The sequence below is a fragment of the Phasianus colchicus genome, chromosome 20 (assembly GCF_987193195.1).
Source record: "Phasianus colchicus chromosome 20, bPhaCol1.hap1.1, whole genome shotgun sequence".
NCBI lineage: Eukaryota > Metazoa > Chordata > Aves > Galliformes > Phasianidae > Phasianus > Phasianus colchicus.
Genome location: NC_143455.1, coordinates 5,826,667 through 5,844,886, shown reverse-complemented (window position 1 = coordinate 5,844,886; position 18,220 = coordinate 5,826,667). Strand labels below are relative to the sequence as shown.

Below are 18,220 nucleotides of genomic sequence, written 5' to 3'. Positions count from 1 at the left end.
CTGGCTCTGGGAAGGCAACATTCATCCAAGGCCAGGCTGGATGTGGCTCTGGGCAGCCTGCTCTGCTGGTTGGTGACCCTGCACATAGCAGGGGGTTGGAACTGGATGATCACTGTGGTCCTTTTCAACCCAGGCCATCCTATGGCATGGATACAGAAGGGCACGTTCACAGGCATCGTGCCCTTCTCTTCAGCCAACCCCAGTTCCTGTTCCACACACTGACCTGCAGCTCCTCCGAGGAGGAGACACCGATGGTCAGGACAATGAAGTCAGTGACATAGCACTGGAAGAGCTCCAGCCTTTCTCCCTCATTCAGACCAGAGATAAATTCTCCCAGTGCAGTTTTCTGGAATATATCCACGAAGTTCTCTGCTTGGTCTGGAAAACAAGAGTGCAGAGAAAAGCTCTGCATGTCAGGAGGAAGCTGGGTTGGACACCTAATCAGTCACTGGTGCATAAAGCACTCCTCTCATTCAGAGTGCTAACAAGGAATTTGAGGCCAGGCTTCCCCAGCCCAAACATCACTGCCATATTTACTGGATCTTAACATCAACTCTTGGTATTTCCACAGCATTCAGGACACGAGACAGACTAATACTGGGAAACAGAGTTCTGCTGGCTTCTATGACTACAGAGGGACTGAAAGTGATCCCAGGTTGGTGGATGGGCCGAGGCGTGCTGGCAATACACTGCAGTTCACAGGGCAGATGGATGGAGCATCACAAGCTCAAGCCAGGTGCTCACCTTCAGCGTTTTGGATGTACTGAGCTTTCAACCACATCTCATCCAAATACTCCTTTATCCTCCAGCTGAAGGGCATCTTATTCCCAGCATCGGCAGACACCATCATGCTGTTCTGCACCAGAATTTTATCTGTTTGAGAGCTAGGAGATTAAAAGATGGTTAGTATAGCAGGCTTTTGCTTGAGAAGCACATTCAGACAGAGGCAGTAAGATCCAGAAAGCAAGAAAGCAGCCCTAGAAGGAGAAAAGAATTGAAGGACTCATGAATAGAACTCCTTGTGCCACTTACACAGCATTAGGACCTATCCAGTGAGAGTTCTCTAGCAAAAAGACTCTGGTGGCACAACACACAGGCTTCAAGGGATGGGTAAGAAGTGTGAGCAAGCCAAGAACCACAGAGCAAAGCCCAGGAGTGACAGGGATAAGGCAGAAAAAAAAGGAGACTTCTGCAGCCACCAAAGACCTTCCCCACTGCCTTTGGCACAACGCTGGGAGCAACCAACAGTGTTTATCTCCCACGTGGATTTAGAGACAGCGTGGGACTGGGGTCAGTGCTGCCAGCCAAGCCCTCCTGCTGCTCTCTCCAGGGGCTCACCTGCTTTTACCCCCACCAGAAGGGACAGTCAGGAGTTTTGTGTCACTGAAGATGAACATCCACAGGTTTGTCACCCACTCAGGTGCTGGCCTGGCCAACAGCTCCAGATTGCCATTTCTGTCTATGACAGCAATTAGGAGAGCCAGGAATTCAGTGATGGCTTTTTGGACTCGCTTCCACAAGGTGTGCCTTGGGGGGGAAGAAAGAGACCGAGAAACCCAGAGGGAACATGAACAATGGCATCAGCAAATCAGGAGTGGTCGTCCTAAAAAACTGTGGGCATTTGGCTGTGAGAGTCCTAATCCTACCTTTAAAAGAGGAAGGAAAAAAAAAACGAGGAAAGAAAAACCCCACATTTCTTATTTGTGACTCATCTGTGATCCTATTGATCTGCTAAGAGCCCCCATGCACTCAAGCACTCCTGTTCCAGCACAGCCCATTCAGCTGCAAGCTGCCCTCCCTTAGGAGCTGGGAAGGCGAAACTGCCTTCAGAGAGATTCCAGCACAGCCTGGAGGCTGAACTGCAAATATTCAGCTTGCACAGAACTGCTGTCCCTGCTCCACCACTGCCATTTGGTGCAGGCTATGAGATGCTGCTCTGTCCTTACCTGAAGGTCCCTGCCTCCTGCAGGGCACTGAGGTTGGAAGCTGCTCGAAGCACCCAGTTTTTGGGCTGAAAGGAATTTTCTTCTTGCTTTTTCAAAAGGCTGGAGAGACGAGCCCTTGTTGTCTTCAGGAAGGAGGCTACAAAACAAGAAGTCAGTTGTACTTCTTCTATTGGCCGTGGATCAAAGCACAAATATCACAGCAAGTACAGTACTTCATATTTGCTTCAGTAATCAATCAATGGGGAGCAACTAGCCACCAGATATAGCACAGCCAGGGAAAGCCAGGAGCCAGAAGTCCAGGCAAAGCCCTGCAACCACACAAGTAGTGATGCTGGAGCACACACACACACTCAGGAGCCAGCCTAGGAGTTCCACCCTTCCTACACTATAATGAAAACACCACCAGCCCTTAGTTCCCCCTTTAGTTAGGAGTTCACTTGCACATTTTGGTGGCTCCCCGGATGCTGAGGGACGCTACCAGCTGCACTACAGAGGAGTGGAGTGCATACCTTTCAAGCCATTCTCTTTGGATAGGAGGCTGAGGAGAATCTCAATTCTCTTTCTGCTTCGGCTCAGATTCTCATTTTGGTCCCTCAGCATTCCCACAGCACTCTGCACGCAGCTCCTCAGCAGCACAACGATGTCCAGCACTTCACCCTTCCCAGCAGCAGAGACAAAAAAAGCTCATTATTTGGTTTCACTCCCTTGCCATGAGTACATCCATCTTATTATGGATTGTGATGCTCTCTAGAGAGCCCGTGTCATTTGCTTCCCACAACGCAGTTCTTCTGTTATCCCTGGTGACAAATTTAAGCACTCCTTTTGAAACCAAGCATACGCTGTGATTTCTGCAACCTTTTCAACTGGCATGTAAAATAGCATTTCTGGGAAAATACGATTCCTACAGGGAAAGATTCAGCAGTTCACAAATGAAAGTGGAACTGATCAACCCGACTGGGGGTATATATGCCCTCCTTGAAAGACCCTTAGGCATTAGAAGGGCAAAAGCCACCCTCATAGTGGGCATCCTCTGGAATCACACTGCCTGAGGAGCACGAGCCAGTCTTAACACAGCTGCTGCAAAGTCTGCAGCCAACTCCAGCACAGTTTCCAATAGCCCTCCAACAGAAAGCACTGACAACTGGAATGGCAGGCTCAGAACCACAGTCCTCAGGTTCCAGGTCCATAAAACAGCAGAAGCTTGTAAATACAAGGTTGATTTTTGTTTTGTTTTTTTTTTTTAAGAATTAGGAACACAGTAAGGAATTATGGAGTCCTGCCACTTGTTTCCTTTTTTAGTGATGTTAATTTTCACCAGGCAGCAGAGGTGGACAGATTTTTTCTCACCCACATTTTTTGATGTAAATAAATAATATGATGGATCTCAAGTGACCGTGGATGCAAAGGAAACATTGCATCTGTGGGTGACAAAAGAGCAGAGAGCCGCACTGATAGCTGAGGAGCAAACAAACGCATCCCACACTGACCTCACAGTGCTCTGCTGCTGGCACGGATGCTTCAGCCTCCCCCTCTCTCTCCTCCTCTTCTTCTCCATTTACAGGTGGATCTGCATCCAAGGTGTAGAATTTTTGTTAGAAAACAACAGCACGCTGCTGCATCCATCACGTAAGAGTTTATTTAGTGACTGCATCTGAGAGCAGTAGGACATCTGTCAGATCCATCACCGCTTGCACAAATAGCTGAGCTCCATCTCTCTAAATGCACTTACAGCTGCTGGGGCTGACAAGATTTATGCAGCAAGAACCAAAAAAAAGTGATGATGCTCAATTAATGCACTAAGCTGCACCAGAGCCCTCACAGCTGTATTCTGCCTTTTGTAAGGCAAAACAGCAAAAGGAAAAAGAATCCAAGAAAAACTAAGCAAGAAAGAAAATCTTTTCTAGTCTTCCTATGGGTTTAAATGAATAGATTTACACTGGTGTGAGTGAGATGCTCTCCAGGGTGGCTCCTTGTCAGTGGTCCCTGACGTGTGCAGTATCAGCACTCACGTTTCTGAGCTGCCATTGCACACTGGCTGCACCCCAGCCCCACTCTGCAGCTCCTGCTTTCTCTTGTGCTGAGGTAGAGCACAGTGAGCAGTGCAAACACTGCATTTTTGTCAGGGAAAGTGACAAAATTAACTTATTTATGACCAAAACCTCGCAGAAACAAACTAAACAGAAAGGCAAAGTTGACAGTCACGTGGTGCTCCCTACATGAGATGCTTAGCAGTGGATGTAGGGATGTTGCACTCAGCATAGGATCTCCCAGTACCAAGTTGGGGGGGGTGAAGGGGGAGGAAGAACCTCCCCATTTTTCCCCTCTAGCATCTGACACAGCTCACACACAGCTCACCTTTGGCTTTACCCAAATCCTCGCAGAGCATCTGGCTGATGGTGAGGTTCTGCAGCACAGACATATCAGAGATCATGTCCTTGGATCTGCGGAGGTCATCTATGTGCACCGACTGCCACAGACCTACAGACACAAACAATGGCAGGAATGTCATGCCCTATGGAACCCAGCCCCCACGCAGATAAAGAAGCAGTTCAGACAAGCTGCAGGACACGCTGATTTCAGGTCTTCAGCATTAGAAAGGAAGGTGAATTGGAGATGACAGACGGCCAAACCCACCTCCATGGAATCCCACATATGATGTTCCTCCTTCCACCCGCGTAAGCTTCATAATAAAGTAAACAAAGACAGAGCAGTCTCCCAAGTTTGCCTTGTTGATTTCATTAACAACAGTGTATCTGCAACAAAAGGGAAGTGCTGCTGTCACGCAGAAGTCAAGGCCACCAATCTTTCCTCTGTTAGACAAGGTACCCTCCTTCCCCTGCTCTCCCTAAGTCACTCTGCCTCCTTTACCCAATCACACAGCCAAAAACAAGAACCTGCACTTCATGGGGCATTGCCTGATGACTTAAGCCAGCCCAGAACTGGTTTATTTAGACTTGGATTATGAATTATTATTCAAAATTCAATCAGTGCTTTCAGTTTCCTTTTACTACAGCATGAACAGAGGATTAGGAATTCCCGATTCTGAAATCCCCAGCAATAACAAACAAGAGTGTGCAGCCTTCGTGCAGCAGGGAACCACTTCACAAGGGACTTACTTGGCCGAGGCGACGAGCTGGGCATTTTGAGAGCCATCTTCAAAGTCTGCCTGAATAATAAGGACTTTATTTCCTGGTGTGTTTTCAAGGAAATCTCTAAAGAGTGAAAGGGGATTTAAAAGAAGCGTTAAAGCAAAACATAAGAGACTGTGGACAGTCAGTTCCGATTAGCTTTGAGTGCCACAGGCCAAGGGAGAAGTTAGGAAAGCTATCCTGCAGGGACAGAACGTCTCCAAAAGCAAATCTCATGCTTAGTACAATGGAAGTAATTCAGTTTGCACTGAGCTCAGCACCACGTAGCTTCCTGGCTCCCCTTTCAATACATTACCCCCAAAGTCCTGCCACTGCATCTTCCATACAGATGACCACCTACTCAGAGCAACGTAACACAAAAACTCACCGGATCTCTTTCAAGAACGAGTACTCTGTGTCAAACTGCTGCAGGAAGAGGATCTGAGGCCTTTGTGCTTTACCCTGCACTTCTCTCTCCAGATTCGCAGAGTCAGCACTGGTGAGGAGCCTCGAGAAGGTGGTGACCTGGGAGTGCAAGACACGGCTTTGCTCTCAGCTCAGGAAGGCAGTACAGACTCACATGCCTGCACTCCCAGGTGCTGCTATCCCACTGTAGAGCCATACTGCACCCCAAAAGCAATGTATCTGACCCACAAGCAGGCAAGTTGTCAACATGGGCTGCTACACCAATCCAGAGCTGCATTGCTGGATGCAGTGTACTTAGAATGAATAGTAGAATGGCCTGGGTTGTTGAAAAGGACCACAGTGATCATCCAGTTCCAACCCCCTGCTGTGTGCAGGGTCACCAACCAGCAGCCCAGGCTGCCCAGAGCCACATCCAGCCTGGCCTTGGATGCCTGCAGGGATGAGGCGTCCACAGCCTCCTTGGGCAACCTGTTCCAGTGCCTCACCACCCTCTGACCAGTGTCACTTGGTGCTGCCAGTGCTGGGCAGAGGAGAAGCAGTCAAGGCTTTAAGAAATGGCTGGTCAGCCCCCATAGAGAGCCTTTCCCACGTACAGCCCCAAGACAAAGCACGTTCTCTCCCTCCAAGCAAGGCAGGAGACAGAAAAATTCTCCAGCCCATCTTAGCCAAAGTTCTTTAGTTCTGGCATAAGACAAGAGCACAGCAAAACCTAACACCCACCCCTGCACACCTCAGCAGCAGGGCTGTTCACAAGTCTGCTCACACACAGCCATAAGATGTGCGATAATACAAATAACAACACAAAATCATAATACAAAACCTGTGATAATACAGCAGCAGTGACACAAACTAGAAGCCTCAGCAGAGGCAGAGAGAGTTTTGAGAGGAGCCTGCAGGATGCTCACCTCTGTAAAGACCGTCTGGCACTCCGACCCAGAGCGGATGTGAGCTCGGAGGAAGGCTGCAAAAGACGAGTGCTGCTGCTGCTTGAAGTACACACTGGCCAGAGAATTGGTCCTAAACAACCCCCCCGAGTTGCAGAGACGGATGATGGAGTCGGGGGTGGCGCAGTTGAGCAGTGCCAGCTGTGCTTCAGCCTTGACACGTGCCATGAGCTGGCTGGGAGGACACGTTGCCTTCAGCCGCTCTGTGATCTGCAGGACCACGGAGGCACAGGTGTCAGAGTGGTAGCCCACAAACACATCCGAAGGGCTGTAATTCTGCTGCCTCACGAGGTGTTCCCTGGTATCGACTGCAACGAAGTCAAGCACCCACTTCTTCAACTCTTTCACTTTTTCTCTCTGCTCCTTGTCCAGGACTGTACTGATATCCAGGTAGTGCTTTTCCAGCCTGTTGATCAGTGGGATGGGGAAGTGCTTGTACACCACATCTTTCTCCTCGATGACGATCAAACGGAACTTGGGGTGCACCCTGCACTTCACCCGGTGGGTGCCCAGCCCCAGGTCAACATACTTCTGGCCAGCAAGGTACACGTAGTATTGGTTAAGGGCATCGTAGAGGCTTTCGTAGAGGTTCTGCAAGTTGAGGAGCACGACCATTTGGCCAGTTTCCATGCAGACTTTCACACGGTTGATGTTTCTGCATATCTGGGTGTACTCTTGGTCTTTGGGGAAACTGGAGCCGAAGATGATTTCTGGCTGTTGCCGGGCAGTGAAGAAAGTTTGCTGGAGGATCTGCAGCGCTGCGTAATTTTCAGTCAACACCAGCAGGTACCTGCAGTCACCATCCTCACTGCTGCTGTAAATGTTTTGTTGTATCAGCTCAATTCTACTGATATCGTGAGCGTTTACCTTTCCTTTTTCTGGTAACTGCGAGGTGAATATTTCCAAGGCATTGATATCATCTTTGCCACTGAAGTTACGGAGAACAACTTCAGCTATGTCTCGAGGCCTGGGCTTGCTTTTAGAGCTCTTAACCAAGGCAAAAAACATCTTTATGAGACTGTAGTAGTCACGCAGACCAAAGAACTCCCTGTCCTGGGCCTTGCAGATGATTTCATACGCATTTGCAAAGTGACCAAAATACTGTTCAACCTTGTGCAAAGCCCCCCGATCTGAGCAACAAATTCCCTTTGCACTTTCTATGAGCTCCTCTTTGCTGGGGTCACCACGGGAGACAAAGATGCCTCGATTCATTTTAGCGGGGTCCAAAGCCCAGTTGGAAATCCCAATGAAGCCAACCTTCTTGTGAGGAAGAGGGTCGTCATCTATGCAGCCATCTTCCAAAAGCGGGTGCAAAGTCTTCAAAGGCATTTTGGGAGAGTCTTCTGCCAGCCCAATCTCATCCAAAACCACCACGGAGACATACTCCTCCAGGTTCTTCCCATCCTGGAACCGAGCACAGTGCTTGAAAGTGCCTATGATACCCTCTGGAGTAGAGAGAGGGCTGCACTGGAAAGAGACCAGATGGATTTGCTTCAGGTCCTTGAACAGATCTGAGTGAGCAGCTTGGCCCTGCATCGCATCAGCCACAATGGTTTTGGCAAGGGATTTGGAGCTGCCAGGCTTCCCAACAAGAAAAAGAGGGATTTTCAGTTCAATGCAGATGATCATCATAAAGACATTTTCCTTTAAGGCCAAGTTTCTTGCTATGGTGTCTCGGAGCTGCACACCACTCAGGAATAAATCCTGCATCAAGCTGATTTCTTCCAAAATCTTTTTCTGAGTATCATAAGGCTCTGGGAGGACCTTGCTGATAGCGTTCCTATATGCCTCCTTCTCTTCCAAGGATGCGTGATAGCAGACCCCAACTGCTAGCACCAAGGACCAGATAACGTTGTTTCTCTCAGGGCTCTGCAGACCTCTCTTTTCTTCAAGGTACTTCTCCAACTCCTCCAGCAGCAGATCACTGTGCTTGTAAAACCACTTGAAAACCTCCATGCAGCGCTCCACATCCCGCAGGCTGACAAAGCTACATTCATCATCCCTCTGCCTCATGTACTGCTGGGAAACAATCAGCACTTCTGCAATCACCTTCATGTCAGCTTGGTCCACTCGGATATGTTCAGTAACTCTCTGCACAATCTGCTGTATGTACATTTTTTCAGTTAAGTTGTTCAGCTGCCCAAAATCCCACACTAAGGGGATCATGCTGGGTGGGAGCGCGTGGACCCGGTACACAAGCTGTCTCAGTGGAATAGATCCAAGCTTCTCCTTTGTCTCATCTGCTTTGACTCTGTAGCCCAACCCAGCTAATTCCAAGCGTTGAATCATCGTTGGTGTGTGCTTCCGGTAAGGGTTGCAGGCTGCTATGATCTGCAAGCCAGAGCAAGAGACCAAAGGCTTCCCTTCCACCGTGTGGTCACAGAGAACTTCCTTGATGCTGCTCACAGCCTCTGTTGTGTTGGCTTCATCAAAAAATAGGACTGTGTCCAACCCGTGCTGCTTCTTATTGGCTATAGCAAGGACTTCTGCTTCCTTGATCCTGGCATAAATCATTTCTGCAGTGGTACCTCCATGGACTTTCACAAGCTTCATGTTCTCTACCTCTACAATGCTCCTGCGTAACTTGCACAGAAAATTTACCAGCCTGGTTTTCCCACAGCCTGTTTCTCCCATGATAACAACTGGGATGTTGCACCTGAAGCGCATCTCAATAGCCAACATCTTCAGCACGTTGTCTGTTGTGAGTTCATAGGTCTCATCAGGGTCTGTCACGTATGAGATTCCCAAAACCATGCACAGTCTGTCTAGTTTCTCAAGACGGGACAAGCTATCAAAAGAAATATCAAAGGGAACTCTCTGGAGTAACAAGCCATTGTACAGCTGTGAAGACATGATGTTCCTCTTGATAATTTTGCCGTTCAGAGGATTAATGGCATCAACACCATGAGCCCCATTGTGCTGGAAGTGGAAGCCAATGAACGTCATGGACACACGATCTCCATTGAAAAACAAATACGGGTGGTGCTCAGACTCCCACTTCTTCCGAATGCGGAAAGGAAGAAGATCATCTTCAGAAACATCCTCCAGGTTGAAGGACTGCCTTCCTGAACTCTGGTCAGAGATGTGTAGGGAGGGCGTTGCGAAATCCCTTGCCATTAAAATCATGAAGGTAACAACAAAGTTTTTGAAGCCTTGCAGAGTGTCCTGGACAAATTCAGGGTTGCAAAAGACAGAAGCTTCGCAATCTCTCAATTGAACATTGAGAAACGATGCAAAGTTTCGGAGTTCTGACCAGGAGGGATCCACAACCCCGCAGTGCAGGAGGAAAACCTGCAGACATTCTGCTGGGCTCCCTTCCACTGACTGTTCTGTGTACCAGAATGTGTCCAGATCGTACCCGTTGTTAAATCTTCTCAGATACTGGAAAGGTCTCTGGAAAGCCTCGCTATGAAATTCCTCCTCGTCCATTCCTGGGTCTGAAGCATCCCTGGGCTGCCTCCCAAGTGTCTCCATTTCTAATACCTCCTTGGGAGACTTGCATGTTACTTTAGGGAACACATCAAGGAAATTATACTTCTGGCTCACTGATACCTGGAGTAGAGGAAAGCAAAATATTTCATCACAAACCTGTCGCCCTAATCTTCATCTGTTTTAATCTCTTCTTACAGTATCCTTGCCTAAGATCACAGACCTAACAAAACAGCAACTTCTCTACATAACCATAATGTTCCCCCACCCACCCCCCAGTGTTTTTTTGGTGATCCCATTCCCTTTAGTCTCCTTCCTGTAACATCAGTCCTTTGTCAACCTCAACCCTTTCTCAGAGCTACCTCAAGGAAAAAGAAAATTAAACCATAGAAACTTGTTCTTTATCCATTTTCTTCTGCAAGAACAACATTCTTATATTTGAGTATAAATATTCTAGTACTTGCAAACGTGCAAAGTAACACAAAGATTGGATTTTGTGTTTTTATCTTTCCTATAAATGTTACAGCAGGACCAGTGATGCTTGAGCTAACAGGCCTTCAAAAATGAATAACCCAAGGAAACCACAACAGCTCTGTTGTGTTTTAATATCATTTCGTACAACTCCATAAGCACCACTTTGTAATGGAGATGTGCAACACTCCCTGAGACAAACAGGGAATCTCTAAGCTATTTTTTACCATTACAGCCTCCACAACTTGTGTCCAGCTGCATACCAGCATCGGTGCCAAATGACTGAGAAATTCAAAGAGATAAGCATTGCTGTACGTTGCCTTACCATTTGCTGTGGCAGAGGTGACACCTCAAGGATTTCAATGATATACAAATGGCACTTCTGTCGCAGCCACATATTTCCTTTAGAATCTGTCAGATACTGTAAAACCAACAGCTTGAACAGAAACTCTGGAACTCCACTTTGTACCTGTCATTAGAATTAAGACAAAGACATTTCCTGTTATTTACCCATCACAACTTCACAGAATCACAGAATAGCTAAGGTTGGAAGGTACCTCTAAGAAGGACCCCCAGCCCCACAGCTCAGAGCAGGCTGTCCAACACCACGTCTAGTCAGGTTTTGAATGTCTCCAAGGATGGAGATGCTACAGCTTCTCTGGGCAACCTGTTGCAGTGCTCAGCCACCTCAATGCTAAGAAGAGTCCTTTACTAACTTACACAATCACTCGTTATAAAACCTAGTTAAATAGCTTACTAAGAAACAAAAGCTTTAAAAGAAAGCCTCTGCAAGGAAGAGGCACGGGTAGGAGAGGTGAACTTACTGAAGAGGTGATGTCAAAATGGAATATCACGGGCTTTGTTGGCTGTTGGCTCTCCAGAAAAGGCAGAAGAGATTGTAGCACTTTATCTTCATCCACTGCTGGCTCTATCAGCCTGATGGTTTTCAGAAGCTCTGTACAGTCAGGCTGCTGTGCTTCCAGCCTCTCATGTAGTCTCTTTACGTAGAGGGATTTCCCTGTTACCATAAAAACACCGCAAGAATTAAATCAATATCAGCTATACGGTACAACAGCCGTCGTAGAATGAAGCGAGTCAGATGCTTAGATATAGATATTCTTTGAGATCTCTGAAGCTTCCTAAAGTATATTCCAGGAAAAGAAAGTCTAAATCTTGTCAGTAGCTGCAGCCTGGAATCAAAGCCACCTAATTTGTGTTAATGATTCACGTCAGTAGAAAGAGAGAGGTGTCAGATTAGCAGAGAAGCCATCTCTAGAGATGCCTATCACCCCACTACTGCCTGAATTCTGAATTATTCTTCCTGACCAGATACTTAGGACAGAAAAAACAGGCAAAACGAACCCCACCCTTGTTTTCAATACTCAGCAGACCCTGCTTTGCATGAGACCTCTTACCCACGCCAGCTCTTCTGGAGGACACGATCCCAACACACGAGCTGCCCTTGAACACACAAGCGGCTGAGTCTGAAGGCTGAGCAACTCTGTAGTGGTGCTGCAGGTACTGCTGGATTTCAGCGAGGGGTCTCTGGGGTATCATGTGCACTTTGTACTGGCTGAAGACAGAAGGGATGTAGCAGTGCTCCCTCTCACAGTTGCACAGGATGATGAGGCGATAGGTGCTGCTGTAGCCCTGCAGGTGCTGGAAGAGCTCCTCTGCTCTGCAGCTGACATCGTAGCTCAACTCGTCTGCAAACAGCATGGTGTAAATTTTCTCTCCTTCGCTGCCAGGAATGAGGCATCTCCTGAGGAAGAGCCCCACTTGCTCAGCAGTGGTCTGAGGAGTGCACAGGAGAACTTCATCGAAAGTGGGGAGGGGCTGGTTGGGGCTGTTCATGTAAACAGCCAGAGCAGAAGTGAGCACCTCCGAGCGAGGGCACGTGATGAGGTTGGGCTGACCCACGTGCAGAAGATCCTGTGGGAAGTCCCTGGTGATGCACTCCCCCTCCCCACTGGCCAGGCTCTGCAGCCACACACCAAGCGTGTCCACATCCAGGCATTTTGGAAGGAAGGCACCCATGTTGCTCATGTAGCACTCCCAGATGTGCTCCAAGCAGGTGGTCAGATCCCTCTCCTCATCCAGCAGCGCAGGCAAGTCAGAAACAGCCTTCGTTGAGCTGGGAGGCTCGTGGCCTTCAGAGGCTCTGAGGACATCCTTTGCAGTGCAGTTACTTTTTAGGAATGAAAGCATCATCAGGGCTTTCTGACTGGGCTGCCTCTGTCCCAGCTCTGTGCACAAATAAACCAGCTGCTCAGCTGTGTAGAAGTTCAAGTAGAAATGCTGGATTCGCTTCTTGGACATGAAGCTTTGCCAGCTCTCCAGAAAGCTCTCCATTGTCTTGCAGAGGCGAGGGAGCACATCTGCCAGCTCTCCCTGCCCTTCCAGCCCCGGGATCAGTCTCAAAGTGAAGTCTATAAGAACACACCACTCACTTTTTGGTGAACAGTGTACCTGAGCAAGCCAGGAGCGGAAGAGCATGTTCCCAGCTGAGTAAAGGTCTATAAAGGCCTGTGCAAGTCTTTGGACGTTGGAAAAGGTCTGTGTGAGGACAAAAAAAAAAAAAACCAACCTGATTTTACCAAGTCGCAGCAGCAAAATCACACAAGAAACTTCCAATTACAAAGGCTCTGACATACCAGATCATAAATGTCAGGCCTTGCACAAAAAGCTCCCTGGAAGAGGTTTAACTGTAACACCCCCAGGAAGCCTGCAAGGAATCCTTTGGTTTTTACATAAGTACAGCAACACCTCAGCCAGGAACACTCCCAGCACAGACAGAAGATGAGGATGATAATCTTCTATTCCATTTCCAGTTTATTTCCCCTCTAACAGGGAACCAAAAAAAGATAGGAGTATCTGTCTGCTATTACCCATCCCCAGAAGTCAGCTGTAAATCACAGTCCTAAAAGCTGATGTTCAAGCAAAATGCAACCCTCAGCTTCAACGTCAACAAGCCATTGGGTTTAAAATCTGACCTCAGAGAACTTCTCCACCTCCAGGCCTTGCTCTCCCTTTGCTGACATGAGCATCAGTTTGTTCTGCAGTTCACGAAGCTCTGCCAGAGAGTATTTCCGTGACAGTTTGTGATCACCAGAGCTCTCCAGAAGGGTGAGGTGCAGGACGTTGTCCAAAGAAACCTAACAGATAGTAAATCAGTGCTGATGTGCAGTGAGGTTCCACAACAAGAAGAGCACTTGAGAGCCATCAGACCCCCCCAAAAGAAACCATGTAAAGCGTCAATGAAGTCACAGCACATTTCTGCTGCCATACTGATCAGAAAACAGCAGTCTGACACAACAGCAGCTCAAGCAGAGAGAAGCAGCCTCACCTTCCGGCCATCAGCTGGTGCTTCAAGAATGTACACTCCTCTGCTGTTGATGGTGGCTGCCAGGGACAGTGATGACAGCTCCACAGACCCGTGGCTCTCCTTCACTGTTTTCAACCACTCCAAGTGCTGAGCTGAAGCACGCTGTGGGGAGAGAAGACACAGCATTGCCTTTATTATCGCTCTGACTTGGCATTTCTATCCAGGCTTATATCTGTGTTCAGGAAAAACAGCTCAGGCTGGCTTCAGAGAGCTTGAGGATGGGGAAGGAGAAAAGGGCAACAGTCCAATCCTTCAGCACAGCTGCTCTTTACCAAGGGCTCTTTACTCTGGGCTGCAGAACAGAGCCTGCAGCGCTTCAGAGCCTCTTACAATAGAACTGCCCCACTGCAAAGAATAAAATGGAGTTCCCAGTTATTTGCCTTCCCTCTTCTGCACCATCATCCAAACTCTTTGAAAGAGCAAAACTACAACATGTCACGCTTAAAAGCCTCAGTAGCACTCTGGAGGAATCTGTGCTATATGAGCAATAATTGCTGCAGTGAATTTTTGTGCTGTGTGAACGTAAGATATTTCCCTCCCAATAACAGGAGCTGCCGCAGTCAGCCTTTGAGCCACAGCAGAACTCACCAGTTTTTTGGGAAGGTTCTCATCTGTGTCCAGGGCTCGCCACAGCTTTCTTAAGCAGCGCATGAAGTCAATAAACCCTGACTCCTGGCTCAGCTCGTAGAGCAGGGAAGAATAGCCATGCACAGTGTCATGGAAACATGCCACACGATCCACATCCATGTCATTCTCCCCAGCAGAAATGGAGGCCAAGTCCACAAAGACCTTCAGCTCATTCATATCTGAAATGAGATAAACACATGAATAAGGAATGAATGAAGTGGTTTTACTGCAATTTCATGACGCTCTTTTATAGAAGATGCAGAAAGAATGCATTTGAATAAAATCCCCAGCGCAGCTTTCCTCCACCCATACCACCACCCATTTCATTGGGTTTCACCTGAATTAATGGCACCCTTGGCCCTGGTTTCTATCTGCACTGCCATGAATAGCACAGGCTCACAGCCAGGATCGAAGTGTCTGTGTCAGTGTAAGACAACTGCTCTGACAGACACAGAATTCAGACTGCTGCCACCCTGTTACGTGGACAGCCTCTGCTCTCTTAAGCAAGCAACAGTGGCAGGAGTTACAGTGCTCAGACCAAGCCCTGCTGTGTATCAGGGTAGCTACTGCGTGCAGCACAAGACTACAATGGCAGGTTTACAGGAGCTATATCACAGCGTGTTCCATGCTGCATCTCATGAGGGATGCTGGTAACTGTAATACCAGAAGCTGTGAAAGCATAGAACAGATGGGTCAGGGACATGGCATTCCTCCTGTCCCCCACACAAACTAGCATCCCTTCTGGTACCATCTGCCTAATTTCTGAGTGGGCAGCACACACCTTTCAGTGCTTCTCTGACCCAGTAGACAAACTCCTTCTGCTGGGCCAGCTCCCTCAGACATCCCCGACGGTTCACTGTGATCCCCTGCAGAAGTTTCTTGGCACATATAAGCTCAGAGCTGATGAAGTCCAGTTTTTGTGTCTTGTGTGTTTCAAGCTCTTCCGTCTACGAAGCAAGCAGTAGAAACAAGCATTCATTCTGGGAATGGGAAATACAGCCTGTTTTCCCAGGGAAAGGAAAGCCCTCTGCAAAGACATACCCCAAACATCAGGCGAATACGTCTTCTCTCTTTTAAGAAAGATTACACACAAGCACTTCATTTGAACACTACAGTTATCCCAAATAAGTATTCTTATTACACTCTTATAATATATACTTATACATTATTATATATATACTTATACAGTATTATATATATATAATATAATAAGTATTCTAGGGCAGAGACTGGCTTGACAGATCACACAGCTGAAAGAACAAATACTCACCATGTACAGCAAATTTTCCAGGACGCTGAAGTCACCAGAAAGGTTCAAACTCTCCTTGACATTAGCAATAATCTTGGCAGCATCAAAAGTTAAATGCATTTCGTGATACTGCTGGATCTGCTGGAAGCGCCGATCGACCCAGTGCTTCCCTTCCTCAGGCCAAAGTTCACATATGGTGATCAGCTCTGCTCTGATATCTTCGGGATGATTGGTGAAATCCTGAAAAATTCTATCAACTGCAGACAGAGTGAGATTTCCAGACCTGAGATCATCATACAGCTTCTCGTAACTTGTGAAACAAGGGGAGATTAGGTTCTCAAAAACATTGTTAAGGTCCATTACAGGAACAGCCTCCTCTCTCGCTTTCATGGCAGCTTCCTCCCAGAACTGCTGGAAGATCAGGCTGTCTTTAAAAGTGTGCATCTTCTGGGCACATTCCTTCAACTCTTGGCTCAGCTTGTAGTAGGTCTGTATGGGTCTCTTCCCCACATTCACAACTCTATTCAGTTTTTCTGAGTGAAGATCTTCCGAGTGTTGACGATCCACTTCACCAACACACACTTTAAAACAGAGACAGGTCAGAGGTCAGACGTCTCACCCATATCAGCCTTAATTCATCTAATCCTCCGTGCTGCAAGATGCAATGCACGTAGGGTCACGCAGACCCCTACAAACACCATTTGACACACAAGTGCTCACCCACGGCCCCAGATGCTCCAGGTTTATTTTCCCCATCCCTCCCCATTCCTTCCTATAGCTTAGAATAAAACCTGCTTTAAAAGTTCAGTAGTTTTCAACAAAAATTGCATTTTCTGGTGTTGCCACCACTGGAAGGTTGCTTCCCCAAAGCACTACCTGTCACAGATGCCTGCACCCTCCTACACATGTTCAGAAAGGTTCCTATTGTTTTTCTCTCTCCCATGATGTGTTGTACTTCTTCTCGTCTCCTCTGCAGCACTTCTTTCAGTTGTCTCAGGTGTTCTTTTTGCCCATCTAACAGCTGCTTGTGCTCTGAAAGAAAACCCATCTGTGGTCACTTGGATGATACTTCCCCCTCTGCACCTATAGCTCAGGTTTGGATCAGCACAGCCACAAACGCTGCAGTGCAGGCAGGACGAGCTGTGAGCTCCACACAAAGAACACAGGCAGCACTATTAAATGCTGAAGCACCTAATTAGTATAACTAATCACTGGAGCACTTAACAGAGCACGCCATCAGTCACTGCAACCACACAGCTAAGCCACAAGGCCAGCTCAGAGCAGCACGCTTACTTAGCTCCCAGATAAAGATAAACTGATTCTCATGCTGCAAAATCTCTTCCAGATGTTTGATGAGGATGCTCCCTTCCTGGAGCTCATTGGTGACACTCGCGAACACAGAGTCTGCTTTGGCCATTACAATTCTTGCTTCATTTGTAAGCTGTTCTTGGAGCTTTGTGTTTGTTCCTGTTCAAGAAACAAAATGTGGAAGACCTAGATCAGTCCTGCTTCACAAAAATTAGGCAGAAGCTATAATTTAACGTCATAAAACAGAGTATTTCAATTTCCCATTTGAATCCCCATCCAAAAGCGTACGAACTCATCACAGCATCCTCTGATCCTTCGCATTTACCTCAACAGAAACTGCCAGGACCTCAGGACAGCACTTGAGATACCTTCCCACAGAGATCCCATACCCCAAACCCATGGAACCCCCTCCAACCCACTCACGTGACAAAGACCTGCATTTTTAGGTAGCAGTAACCTATCAGGACGCACAGACATACCATTAAAGCTGAAGATATGTTTGACGTCAGGCCACGTAAGCAAGTGGTGCAAAATCTCATCAAAATCATCCTGAGAATGCTCAATACTTCTGGGCCACGACTTGACGATGATAGTTGACACAAGCTGGCTGAACTGCTCCATGTTGTAGGAAGATATCATATCAAGGAGATTGCTCTGGGTCTGCACAAAGCACACACACCAGAGGGAAGGAACACATCAGCATTTTGGGTTGTGCCAGGTCTGTCTCAGGAGCACAGATTTCAACAAGTCACAGTTTCAGAGGCACGTTCTAGAACAGCCACACAAGTGATGCAAGGAGCCACGACGTGATGAGCACTACAGATATTTTTCATGGGCTTTGTATAAGCAGATCCTGGTTTCTTGGTCATATTCTTTTGTCAGTTTAAACTAAAACGCCCACAGTAACTCAAGCCATCAGAAGAAGGTAGCTAACGCTCCTTCCATCACCATATGCATCCCTACAGAGGATTTCTTTGAAAAAGAAAGGCTTTTCCTGCCTTGAGGGAAAACAATACCTGACAAGCTGCAGTGACAGCCTCTATGGCACAGTTTTCAAAGCAGCAGCCAATGGAACGGTCGAGATCTCGAAGTCGGCGGTGCTGACAGCAGTAAGCTAAGATTTGGTTAACTGGATCCTCCTATGGGGTAAACAAGAGATTACTCATCAAATTCCCAAAGTTTTGGGTTTTTTTTTTTCCCTGTAAGAGTGCTGCTATTAAGAGAATATTAGGAACTAAGCCAAACATATGAGTTTCCTAGTGAAACCAAGCATTGGCTGCTTATCGCTTACCAGGGACTGGAAAAGA

The 18,220-nt window shown here is 47.5% G+C and overlaps 1 protein-coding gene across 4 annotated transcripts in view; it reads right to left on the bottom strand.

The window, feature by feature from the left end:
• RNF213 (ring finger protein 213) overlaps positions 1 to 18,220 on the bottom strand; it is a 48,308-nt gene that overhangs the window by 17,228 nt on the left and 12,860 nt on the right. For all 4 annotated transcript variants that reach the window (XM_031598915.2, XM_031598916.2, XM_031598918.2 and 1 more), the window contains exons 16-38: positions 17,930 to 18,052; positions 17,393 to 17,573; positions 16,899 to 17,072; positions 16,482 to 16,637; positions 15,627 to 16,186; positions 15,138 to 15,303; positions 14,318 to 14,535; positions 13,691 to 13,831; positions 13,338 to 13,499; positions 11,760 to 12,900; positions 11,169 to 11,362; positions 10,670 to 10,813; positions 6,406 to 9,996; positions 5,463 to 5,599; positions 5,063 to 5,158; positions 4,581 to 4,699; positions 4,302 to 4,424; positions 3,434 to 3,513; positions 2,456 to 2,603; positions 1,947 to 2,082; positions 1,339 to 1,527; positions 745 to 884; positions 224 to 378 (exon numbers count right to left, since the gene is read on the bottom strand). In XM_031598915.2, the coding sequence (XP_031454775.2) occupies positions 224 to 378; positions 745 to 884; positions 1,339 to 1,527; positions 1,947 to 2,082; positions 2,456 to 2,603; positions 3,434 to 3,513; positions 4,302 to 4,424; positions 4,581 to 4,699; positions 5,063 to 5,158; positions 5,463 to 5,599; positions 6,406 to 9,996; positions 10,670 to 10,813; positions 11,169 to 11,362; positions 11,760 to 12,900; positions 13,338 to 13,499; positions 13,691 to 13,831; positions 14,318 to 14,535; positions 15,138 to 15,303; positions 15,627 to 16,186; positions 16,482 to 16,637; positions 16,899 to 17,072; positions 17,393 to 17,573; positions 17,930 to 18,052 (8,274 nt within the window). The remainder of the gene's footprint in view (positions 1 to 223; positions 379 to 744; positions 885 to 1,338; positions 1,528 to 1,946; positions 2,083 to 2,455; positions 2,604 to 3,433; positions 3,514 to 4,301; positions 4,425 to 4,580; positions 4,700 to 5,062; positions 5,159 to 5,462; positions 5,600 to 6,405; positions 9,997 to 10,669; positions 10,814 to 11,168; positions 11,363 to 11,759; positions 12,901 to 13,337; positions 13,500 to 13,690; positions 13,832 to 14,317; positions 14,536 to 15,137; positions 15,304 to 15,626; positions 16,187 to 16,481; positions 16,638 to 16,898; positions 17,073 to 17,392; positions 17,574 to 17,929; positions 18,053 to 18,220) is intronic.